The sequence below is a fragment of the Typha angustifolia genome, chromosome 14 (assembly GCF_048772165.1).
Source record: "Typha angustifolia cultivar Huaian chromosome 14, ASM4877216v1, whole genome shotgun sequence".
Classification (NCBI taxonomy): Eukaryota; Viridiplantae; Streptophyta; class Magnoliopsida; order Poales; family Typhaceae; genus Typha; species Typha angustifolia.
Window position 1 is genome coordinate 11,487,116 of NC_133252.1, and position 12,505 is coordinate 11,499,620.

The following is a 12,505-nucleotide window of genomic DNA, read 5'->3' on the forward strand; positions in this document are numbered from 1 at the left end:
CTCCCCTCTTAGGTAACGTTGTGGGGTCTCACATAAAAAGGGCGGAAGGGAGGAAGGGAGGAAGAGAGAGATAGAGAGAGGTTTCGGGTTCCTTTTTCTGGCGTCGGCTCCCTCCAACGGTCGAATTCATTTCAAAAAGCCAACGGTCCGATCGTATGAGATCCAACGGCAGAGAACATAAGTGGGGACGCCTTGATAGAACTAGCCGTTGGGGGGTGTAAGGAAAGAGAAAAGATCCCTTATTACCAGTAAAGTTAATCTTGTGAAGTGGTAATTGTGGAACTAGCATTAATGAGTTGCTCTTAATTCGGATTTGGGAAGGAAATGGATTGGATTAAACCAACCATAACAGAAAAACCTTTTCGTCACAAAATTAGGTTAGAACAGTAGATTAAATTTAAGTACTTGCCATGTTCCTAGAGATTGTAACATTATAAGTTAAATAATTGAAATGACATATATTATTCTTCCTTTGGTGCTAGTTTTAAGCTATTTTAGCAAGTAATTTAACGACGCAATGTTGGATGGAACCAGATGAGATTGCTGACAAGTCTGCTGATTTCTTGTAGAACAGAATCATTTATTCTTCATTCTCCTTGACATAACAAAAGTCAAAATGAGGTGGAGGGTGATAGTTTTGGTGTAAGGAGCTCTATTCTACAGTTTTACAGCAGAATACTGGAAGAGTGGAAAGGAACAGAGGCTTTGTGCATTTATCTAATTTACTTGGAAAATAGAAAAGAGAATGGCAATGCAAACTTGAACCATGATACTCAATTGTAAAGATTACTAATGCAAGAGGCATTCATTAATTATACTTCATCACCACTTGTTTCCCAATTCAAATTCTTTGCATACATAGAGCTTTCTTCTTATTTCTTTTCACTATGAGTAGCAGCTGAGCAGGAGTTAATTAACACTCTGGCAGAGAAATAATTATCTTTCTCTGAGCAGGAGTTAATTAACTCTCTGGTAGAGAAATAATCATCTTTCTCAAGTAGTTGAACTGCACTTGAAGCCCTCTCGAGAGATAGGTAGTGGAAATTAATGCTGAAAGATCTAAAGAAATGTCCAAATCTCTGGCATTTGAATCAGACAACATATCGATAGGTAACATATCTGCCTGCAGTCTCACTTGGCCGGATGATCTTCACACCCTGTCTACGTTTTAGGCCATAGTACTTGTGACTGGGTCAGATACTTGTATCCTCGGAAGCTGATGTACAGCAATCAATGACAAAGATTAGATTTGTGGAAGAGTGATACATTAATTATGTATAAATGTATTTACATGTATACATGTTAAAATTATATGCATCTACTGATATTATACAGATGTGATAACATAATAAATAGATTACAACTCTAGAAGTATCATAGTATATGTGAAGTGTGAGATAAGAAATGTTATCACGTATGATGCAAGGATTTGTTTATCAAAATTCAAGAAGATATCAAATAACTGAAGGCACCTGAACTGATTTCATTGCTTCAGCCTTTCAGGTGCTACAGCCAGCTTATTAGTTAGATTTCTTGTGCACATACATCAGTCTAACAAGAGTACAAGACAAATTCATTTGTTTCTGAGGTATAATATATGGTGAAAAGTTAGAAAAGGAAGCATTTGGCTTATCTTGATCTCATTGAGGACAAACAGGTGGTTGCTGCATTCCTGATTTCTTAGTATGACCAACTTTAGGATTGGATAAATGCTTCGACATTAACATGTATCTACTGTTGACTAGAGTTTTTCTTGTTATTCATAAGTCTTATGGTATTCATCTGGACTAAGAATGCTATCAGAGCTTTTGAAGCTTGAAGAACAACAGCCGGTATATTGTGGTGAATAGTGGGGCTCTATTTGGTGTGGGTAAAGATATTGCAAGATGGAGGTTCTCTACTGATGCTATTTACATCATGAGATCTCTATATAGATTTCTAAATAATATGGGATTGATATCTAGATCTTTACCTAAGCTGTGGAAAATGAGTCACAATCGCATTTTAACCAGAGATAATTGCTGAGGAAAAGATGGTCCGGGAGCTCTCAATGTGTCTTCTGTAGCAGGGATGAAACTGTGGAGCATTTATTCCTCAGGTGTTTATATGTGAAAAAATTTCTTCAGTGGATGGGCAGATTATTTTGGGTGCAATAAAGTCCTAAACATGTGAGAGATCAGCTCTCGAGACAGAATAAAACTATGAACAAGGAGACAAGGAAATGGTTTGAAAGAATAAATCCCTAGACACACGTATGTATCTAAACACTAGGCAATGATATCGCTCGTTCGCTTAAGTAAAAGTCCGAAGAAATATTAAGAACGAAAGCAGAGATGAACGCAAAGATTTTAACGTAGAAAAACCCAAAACGGGAAAAAACCACGGATCCAAACTCGGATCAAAACCAATCACTATAATAGTAGTAGTTATAAGACTGACTCACAAAACACCCCGTCGATCCAAACGACTTTGTTTCTCTCAGTCTTGATCGCTAGAACCCACGATTCACTGCTTCTTGTGATTGAAGTCCAATCTCAGTAGCCCTCGAGATTGATCTTTCGTCTAGATCACCCTTAAGACGAAAGATTAAATTCTTGTAGATGAGTGGAACATTGTTAGTTGAAGAATCGATGTAGCCTCAAGAAGTCTCCTTCAATAATATTTCTTCAACTCACCTTGAGATTGGGTTTCACAATCCTTATATATCATCTTCAAGGTAGAGACAAATCTGAGTCTTATCCGTACTCATGAACTTCAAGATAGAGCCAACTCCGAGTCTTATCCGTACTCATGATCTTCAAGATAGAGCCAAATCTGAATCTTATCCGTACTCATGAAAGTCCAATATTTTTAAACTTTGTTGGTGCGTTCGAACGGGCTCGAGTGTGTTCGAATGCGACAGCTTGAATTCTTCAGGTTGCGTTCGAACGCGTTTGTGAACGCGGCTCTCTGTCTGTGTGAACGCAGTGCCCGCGTTCGAATGCGTTTGTGAACGCGGCTCTCTGTCTGTGTGAACGCAGATTTCGCGTTCGAACTCGTTTGTGAACGCACCGCGTTCGAACGCGTTTGTGAACGCAGTGTGAACTCAACAGCTTTTCTCCAATAACCTTGCAATTCTTCAGACCAGAGATATTCTAGACTTGTGTAAAGCTCATATACATGTAAAAAAATACACTTAGAATATTTTGCACACAATTGCCAACAAATAAAAACCTAACATGGTTGACTGTGTGGTTGGCTACCTCTCTATTCTTTTGCTGGACAAGAATTCAAGGAGAAGTAGCGGCCAAGGGAGCAAAAAGGATGATTTATGGGGTTGTTCTGAAAGTTCAGTTATCTGGATGTAGTATTCTATATGTTTCTGAATACTTTTCTCTGGATTTAGTTTTGTAACTATTACTCTGCTGTGATGTTAGGGAGTATTGTTTTGGTGGTTTTTGGCCCAGTGGTGTGATTGTGTTGATATTGTGGTAGGGGGTTGATATGCTGTACTGGTGATACTATGTGTTTTTTTCTGTGTTTGTTGACCTCTGTCAATGGAGGTTAATTTTTTTTATGTTTCAATGGAACAGGGCTGCAGCTCTTTCTTTTTTTGGTCAAAAAGAAGTCTTATGGTATGCAATGAGCTGCTTACTCTCTTTGTCGGTAAGAGAGCTGATCAAGTAGATCCAGACAAGTTGGAACCAAACAATAACAAGCCTCCCAATTAAGAGAGAGAAATAGAAAGAAATCAAGAATATCATCAAATATCAGATTTCATCATGGAAGCCACTTTTACCAGTTAGAATGGTGGTGCTTGGGAGCTCATCCAGAACTCATTCTTTCTAGTATACCTGAAGGTGATTGGTGTATGCTTGCGAAGTCGGGCATATATTGCATGCTTCTGAAACCCAAGGTTTCTCAAATCCCTTCTTTCAAATGCTTTAAGATGCAGAACAATGTCAACAGAACTCCATAATTCAACTATTAATTTTGTGCAGGTTAATGCAACAGAAACGGAATCTCAACGGGCTAAGGCTACAAGTGTCTTGTCCTTCCTATGCCCCATGTTGGCATGCGGCACAAGACTCGTGAAATTTTACAAACCAGGGATAAAATTTCCATTTGTTGTAATTTGTATGCAGAATGAAATGCACAGTTGAGTATAATTAATGATTGATTTCCTGGAAAAGAATGTAAGAATTAAAACATACCTCAGTTTCTTTTAGGGTATACTGCTCTAATAAAGTTTTCTTTTCCTCATTAGTAACCACTTGATGCTCAGGAACGAGAACATGTTCCTTGATATTGACAAGCAGCTCTGCCTCCTGCAGCACACATGCTCCTTTGAGAAGCAGTATAAAAGCAAAATTAATATGGATGTCATAAGATAAATATTTGATTTCAAAACTTAGTGACACATAACTTGTAACTATATGTATGTCCAATAATCTAATCGTTTCCAACTTACCTGGAAAATCTCCAAATGAAATTTTGGAGACAGTTCTTGAATGTACAATTTTGCAAAAGAAGTCAGATTCTGCTAAAGAGCTAATATTGCTCTGCAACACTTGCTGACTTCATCAACTCAATGTACTTCTTTATGTGCTTCATACCGACTTTTTCATCATTTTGAAAGATTACATAAATCTGCTTTCATACAGAAAATGCTGGAATGAGAGACTTGATTGGCATACGCATATCATTGCAACAAGGCATTTGTAGGAACAAGATTGCCGGTACAAGAAATTCTAGCAAATAAGCCTTTAGGTTTCAAGAATGCTTTCTCACTCTGAACATTATATAACTGCGTAGTAGGGATACATTTACTTGTAGCATTACCGAACTAATCATAGTTTCTTGGACACAAGATCCCAGCAGTGAAGGTTACATGATAAAAGCAACAGAAAGAGGCAAGTGCAGCAATTGGATCTTAACACATATGCTAATGATCATTGGTATAAACAAGTAATGAAACACATAGACAACCGTATTACTTTTTCTGAGTCAAACAAATGTAACTTCTTTCCTCCTCTTGTAGCAGGGACTCTTCTTTCTGATTTTGCAAGCTTTACCCTATGTTTAAAGATACTATGAACTCAAAAGTCAAAACTGTTTGTATTTATTTTCCAACCTGAAATGGTTGCCTCCACATGCAATAGGAAAACAAAGTTTTAAACTTCTTCATTTGAAGAAGCCATAATCTCTAAATGCATGTCACAGAAATTAAAGTATGAAATTAACTGCAAGTTAGTTGTTAACGATTATAATTTATTTGTTCCACATTAATATATAATGATCACTGAAAGGATATCCAGAAGTGAAAAAGCCTTGGAAAATTGAAATAGTGATTTCTCAGGGCAATTTATGTGCTCTTTTATTTACAGAAATGCATTCTTAACTTTTGCTCCAGTATTTGTATGGTCTCCCTGTGATACTAAAGAAACTCAAGAACCAACTCCAGAACAACTCAAGAACCAACTCCAGAACATGGACCGGGAAATTAACTCGCCTGAACAATTCTCTCCATCACTTTAACTGAATCAAATTGCAGATCAGCAAAGAACAATAATTAGCATAGCCCAAACTAAATTTATCACCTTTCACCCCTATAGAGTCATTCAAAAGAACCCACTATTAACACACTAAACCAATGAACCCGAAAAACTGCAATATCACAATAAGAAAGCATAAATCTTTTTACTCCTCCCTGCAATATCACTAACCTGACACCACGATATGTTAAGTATTTAGATGCCAAATTAAAACTGACTTCTACAATAATTAGCAAAACTTTCAAACTTTATCACAGATGCATATGCCAGGAATGACAATTTCAGCAGAAATCTTAAGCATATAGTGACCAACCAATCATCGAACACTCCACTCCAACGAACCAAGAACGAAATTTATACATATCTATTAAAACATAAATAGGCGAAAAAATTACTTGGTCACGGGGAATGTTCTTCTTGGACTTGTTGATGAGGCGGTCATCTCTATTGACGCTCTCCCCAAACTTGTGGAGGAACTCGACCTTACTCATGTTGATCTCGTAGTCCACCACCAGGTACCCCCTGTCCCTCAGCATCTGCATCACCGTCCGTCGGATCCGGAACAGACGCCTCGCGAGCTCATCGCCCATCTCTTCTCCTCCTCTTGCCTCCCGGTACTACTGTTCCGTTTGACGCCAAAAAGGAAAGGCGAGGACTCAGTTACGAAATTTCGTAGTTATATAATAAGGAGTAAAACTTTAAAGGGTGAGCTTGGATCCGAAACCGGATCCGATAGTCATCGGACCTACTCGGTTATAACTTCTGAGGTCCGAATTGATTCGGGTTCGGATCACATTAGCCTGTTACCACATGGTCCATTGACCTTTGCTATCCTGGCTTGAAGCTGGTAAGCGGGTCGGGCTCTCATTTCTCACCAGACCAGGTTGCCAGACTAATATCTATCGTGTCCTGTGCCCCCATCCTTCATTACAATCATTGCAGCAAATTACTGTACAAATTGACAGGTGTCGGTATCTGGAGCAGGGGCGTTATTTGAGTCCAAAACATTTCAAAGAATAAAAAAACTACTCCCCTCGTAAACCGTCCGATCAAGAGATCTGACGGTTTCAACCCATGTCATGAGATGGAGGGAAAGCACCTCAGCCGTCCGATTAACCTCGTGTTCTCCTCCCTCTCCTATATAAGCCTCACTCCACTTAACTAGGGCTTCACACGCCATCCTTACTCCCTCTAGATCCATATTTCTACTCCCGATCTCCCTCCTCTAAGCCAATTTCGCATTTCTTGTAGGTATGGCATTGCGATCTGATCCCGTTAGGTCGCCTAGATCTGGATTTTATTGTAAATTTAGCTGTTTTTTTATTTATTTATAATTTTTGGATGATTTTCTCGTTTTCTTGTACTTCTCTGTGTTTGATCCTTTCCGATCTGATCCTATTGGACGTTTAGATTTCGATTTTCTAATTTTTTTTTATTGTTTTCTCTCGATTCTTTGTTGGCGGTGGCTGGTCCTCCGATCTGATTTAGTTAAGTTCTCGGATTTGTTTCGATCTTTTTCATGAAGATGCTAGTCGGTCTGATATTCCGGGATCTATAGATTTTGTGCTTCTTGGGATTTTAGCCATATGGACCAGATGTCGATTGATGTGCAGATTTGTAAACTAACACTTCTTTTGATCTACTTAGATCGCAGATTGGCTTTGAAAAGTTACGAAGTTTTGTAGGGAGAATTATTGGTTTGATCTCTTAGTTTTTGTTACGATCTGATCTCAGTCTCTTCTTTTCGCTTCGATTTCCAGGCAAAGATGAGGGAGATCCTCCACGTGCAGGGTGGGCAATGCGGGAACCAGATCGGATCTAAATTCTGGGAGGTTGTCTGCGATGAGCATGGGATCGATCCCACTGGTAGGTACACCGGGACCTCAGATCTGCAGCTGGAGCGCGTCAATGTTTACTACAATGAGGCCTCGTGTGGCCGCTACGTGCCGCGAGCTGTGCTCATGGATCTTGAGCCGGGGACCATGGATAGTGTCCGTACCGGTCCTTATGGCCAGATCTTTCGCCCTGATAACTTTGTCTTTGGACAGTCGGGCGCCGGGAATAATTGGGCCAAAGGACACTACACTGAGGGGGCTGAGCTCATTGATGCTGTTCTTGATGTTGTTCGGAAGGAGGCTGAGAATTGTGATTGCCTTCAAGGTAATGGGATTTGGAACACCATTTTGCTACTGTTTCTACTGAGATGCACCTAACATTGTTGTTTTATAGAAACTTGATCTTATGGTCAAATTGTTCTTACTCGTTACTTGTTAGTACTCAGGTATTTTGAAATTTGAGTTATCAGATTTTTCAGGGACCTGTATTTTATCTTTGCGATTTGTTTTGTTCGTGAGATTTGGTTGATGTTATTCGTTTCAACTGGTCTTGGTTTTGCAATGCTAGTTCCCTTGATTGACTATTAGTCTTTTGAGCTTAGTCTTGTTGAGTACTTTAAATGGTCCTTTGTTTTAACTTTTGTTGATAGAGCTAGGGATTTGTTGACTAACTTAAATCACCTATTTGCTCATGCTTCTCTCTAATGGTCATTTTATTTAGATCTCCTCTGAAGATCTAGAAGTATCGGAGCTCTTCGGTTTTCTATTCTATGTAATTCAAGTTTCTAATCTAAGTTTTTTGTGTTCTCAGGTTTTCAAGTATGCCATTCTCTTGGTGGAGGTACCGGATCTGGTATGGGCACGCTACTGATATCAAAGATCCGGGAGGAGTACCCTGACCGCATGATGTTGACTTTCTCCGTCTTCCCATCACCCAAGGTTTCAGATACTGTGGTTGAACCATACAATGCTACGCTTTCCGTCCATCAGTTAGTGGAGAATGCGGATGAGTGTATGGTTCTTGACAATGAAGCACTTTACGATATCTGCTTCAGGACTCTGAAGCTGACTACTCCTAGCTGTAAGTTTGTTCTTGCTTACACTCACTTGAAAAGTATCAAAGATATTTTCAATCTTGTCGGTTGCCCTTAATAAGGTTCTTAGCTGGAATGCGGACATGACTAACTATGATAGAGTTTGGTAATATGTCTACATCAGATATTATAACGTTGACCTTTAGAAGTTGGTTCCATGTCGTTGTTTTGTGTTGGTTTGTTTAGATGTCACCTCAAGATCTAAAATAATTTGGTTTTGTTCTAACAGTGGCATGAGATGAATAAATTAGATTTAATCATGATCTATAGAAATAATACATAAGTAGATCTAAATAATTATATGTATATTTTTCAAAACAAATGTTATTTATATAGATACCTTCATGGTTATTTTCAAGTTAAGTTATTTAATATAAAAAGATAAAAATATTATTAGCTAAGAGTAATACTTGAGAATAAGAATAAAGATATTTTTGTCTTTTTATATTTATATTGTAAAAAGTTTAATGGTAGTTTATTTCAAGTAATATTCACTCAAAAAATAGGAATTTTAAAAGGTATACGTGCAAAAAAAAATTTATTTTAAGAGATATATATGTAAATATGAACTTTAGATAGACATAAACAAATAAGGGACTTTTCAAAAATATATGTGCAAAAAAATTAATTTAAAAATAACAGATATGTTATAAAATAAATATTTTAAAATTTTAGGACTAATATACCATTAGTATGTAGAATAGAATAATTAAATATTAATATAATTATGTAATTTGGCAAAAATAATTGACTGTTGATTTGTCAAAAATCAGCCGAGTTGTATGGTTCATCAGTTCAACCGCTGGGTTATCGGGTCGATTGTTTATTCGATTTAATAACAAAATTGAACCGATTTGGTGGTTAGTTCACTAATTCATCGGTCTGACCATTCGGTTCAGTCCGGTTCTAATAACTATGATAAGCACTAAATATGTTAGATTAAATGTAAAAAAGTATAAATACTAATAAATCAATATTTTATAGAATATCTTCAAATTATAATAATATATTTTTATTATTTTAAATAGTATATAGTAGACTGCATCCACATTGCTCTTCTTCATAATGATAAAAATATATACCAATTTGCTCTACAATATTGTTGAATATGAAAGTTTAAAGTATATTTATATTTTTAATATGTTTAACCCTTTTAGAAGGGTTTAGGATTATGCATGAAAAATTAATTTAAATTGGTCATTCAGAATCACTAATTCATTCGTTAACCAAATAGCAAATTGATTATTGATACATGCGATCCAATGCAATTATCTAAATATGCCCTTAAATGTTCATGCTTGACATTGTTCACAACCCACTTGCGTAGTCAGAGCATAGGTCCCAGTTTCAATTGATCTCGATCTGAAACGGTTGGCTGGTTTCAGTTGGGATATCGACCGATACCCAATCTATTTCGGGTTGGGATTGGTTGATATGACCAATCCCACTCGAAATTGTAGCTGCAGTAGGGAGAGAGTAGGAAGAGAGAGAGTAAGGGAGAGAGAGAAAAAGGGATATAATAGATTATCAGTAAGAGGGACAAGGAAGAAGAAAAGAAGGAAGAGAGATTTTTAGGCTTTATTAGTAATTGTTATTTTCTTATAATTTTTTTAAATTTTTTAAAAATTTATCAATATTTAGAATTTTATTTAATTAAAAAATAGTCTGATTCGATACGGGTGGCTGATATGTATTATTTTTTCGGACGGCCGATTCCGATATCAAGTTTTAAAATCTTGGTTAAGAGGCCATCTAGTGATCAGAATTTAGTAGGTTCTTTAGAAATAATTGACCATTAAGCTAACAATTGGATTGATGGAATGAATGCATTAGCTTTTATTCTGACCTGTGCTCTCATATTGTAATCCTTTGATCAGAATTTGAACTTTGTCATCGTTTTTATAACTTTTTTGATAAGAACTGTTCTCTTCTAAGGACATGAACAAATTCTCTCTTTTTCACTAAATTTGATAGGCATTCCTAATGACAATTGAATTCATTTTGTATGTTTGCCTTCTCCTCAGTTGGAGATCTGAACCACCTGATATCTGCTACCATGAGTGGGGTCACATGTTGCCTTCGTTTCCCGGGGCAGCTGAATTCTGATCTCCGGAAACTGGCAGTAAACCTGATCCCCTTCCCTCGCCTCCACTTCTTTATGGTTGGCTTCGCCCCCTTGACCTCTCGTGGCTCCCAACAGTACCGGGCTCTCACTGTCCCGGAGCTGACCCAGCAGATGTGGGATGCAAAGAACATGATGTGTGCTGCCGATCCTCGCCACGGCCGCTACCTCACCGCCTCTGCCATGTTCCGTGGAAAGATGAGCACTAAGGAAGTCGATGAGCAGATGATCAATGTTCAGAACAAGAACTCTTCCTACTTTGTGGAATGGATCCCGAACAATGTGAAATCCAGCGTGTGCGACATCCCACCCAAAGGCCTCTCCATGGCGTCTACTTTCATTGGCAACTCGACATCCATCCAGGAGATGTTCAGAAGGGTCAGCGAGCAGTTCACAGCCATGTTCAGGAGGAAGGCTTTCTTGCATTGGTACACAGGAGAAGGAATGGATGAGATGGAGTTCACTGAAGCTGAGAGCAACATGAATGATCTTGTCTCTGAGTACCAGCAGTACCAGGATGCCACAGCCGACGACGAAGGTGAGTACGAAGACGAGGAGGAGGAGATGCAAGAGGAAATGTAAGGATGTTGTTTATTTGTTGTTTATGCGGTAGAGTTAATCTGGAAGGTTTGGTGTAGCTGCTATGGAGACTATGTTTGTTGGCACTATATTTCATATCCTCCGTCCTCTTTAGTGGGAATAACTATTAATCTGTCTAAATTCGTGGTGTCCGAACTCGAAGATCTTATAATTATATGTTGGTTATATATTTTTGTTCAAAGTGCATTGTGATCATGTTTAGTGATTATTTCGCCAATTGCCATTCTGTCAAACTTGAGCAATTAGTTGTTGCCTCGTAGTTAGATTTGTTTTGTTTACCTTTCATATTTGTTTATCGTTGCGAGGCACACTGGAAATCAATAGTTTCGAAGGATCCTCTACAAGCAGTAGACTGTAGACAGTAGTAAACCTTGCAAGATGTTGAATCTTGCGAGTGCCATTCTTATCAGAACCTTATTGAATTTTCACCCGAAAACCTCTTTGTCATTGCGCCAAAAATCAGCGTATAGATTCTTTCAAAACGAAAGTTTTACTTAATCTGAATCTCAAAGTAATCAGAGATGAATAAACTCTCTTAAATGTAAGTTCCTCAAATCCCTTAGATTCATTTGGTTGATTCGTAAAGATAGATTATCTGTGAATTAGTTTTGTATTATGTATAAATAATAATTAAACTTGATACATCTATTGTATATAAATTTCTTATTGCTCATTTAAGAGTTATGCAGGAACTAAACGCCACCCTTCTGTCTTAAATTGGTTGCAAAGTTAGGAGGTGGAAAAGAGTATGGAGTCAACTTCCAAGCTACTAGTACCATCTGATATGGCACGAAAATTATTTTGTGAAAAATGATTTAAAGATTAAAAAAAGAGCACGAGAAATAAACTATTACGTAAGTTCAAGTCATACAAATAAGAAAATGATGGGCTACAATATTAAAACAACTGCTAAAATCAGAGGTACAGAATACTAATAATTGAGTTGAAAAGCCAAAACAAAAGAAAGACAAAGAGCTACTTCTTTGGTTTATATTATATATATATATCCTAAATCAAGGTTCAAGATTATATTCCAAAAAAAAAAAAAAAAAATCATGCATCACATCATAAATTGCTCCATCTCACGTTTCACTCATTCCCTGAGACCATATGACACAGGTCGTGAATCTAACTCTTGTTAAACTCACAATGACAAGCAATTGTAGAACCGCTTCTCCTGTTAAAACTCACATCTCCGTTAGCAATTACCATCTAACTATATAACAGCCAGAAGAAAAACCTCTCACCAAGGGCAATACTAATAAATTTGCCGGCAATCTCTATCAACCAAAACTGGCCACAATTGCAGTTCAACACCAC

At 37.5% G+C, this 12,505-nt stretch overlaps 1 protein-coding gene and 1 pseudogene across 1 annotated transcript; one reads left to right on the forward strand and one right to left on the reverse strand.

Annotated features, from left to right (window-relative positions):
* Window positions 1-163: 163 nt before the first annotated feature.
* Window positions 164-6,163, reverse strand: LOC140776725 (DNA-directed RNA polymerases II and IV subunit 5A-like; annotated as a pseudogene).
* A 466-nt stretch (window positions 6,164-6,629) lies between these two features.
* Window positions 6,630-11,366, forward strand: LOC140775991 (tubulin beta chain). Its single transcript, XM_073119513.1, has 4 exons — window positions 6,630-6,785; window positions 7,295-7,694; window positions 8,181-8,450; window positions 10,488-11,366. The coding sequence occupies exons 2-4, from the start codon at window positions 7,301-7,303 to the stop codon at window positions 11,165-11,167; spliced, it is 1,344 nt and encodes a 447-aa protein (XP_072975614.1). The 5' UTR covers window positions 6,630-6,785; window positions 7,295-7,300; the 3' UTR covers window positions 11,168-11,366.
* Window positions 11,367-12,505: the final 1,139 nt, after the last annotated feature.

Coding starts and splice junctions, on each gene's coding strand:
- LOC140775991 (XM_073119513.1), top strand. CDS start 7,301: ATGAGGGAGATCCTCCACGTGCAGGGTGGGCAATGCGGGAACCAGATC. Junction 7,695..8,180: donor GAATTGTGATTGCCTTCAAG/GTAATGGGATTT, acceptor TTGTGTTCTCAG/GTTTTCAAGTATGCCATTCT. Junction 8,451..10,487: donor GAAGCTGACTACTCCTAGCT/GTAAGTTTGTTC, acceptor CCTTCTCCTCAG/TTGGAGATCTGAACCACCTG.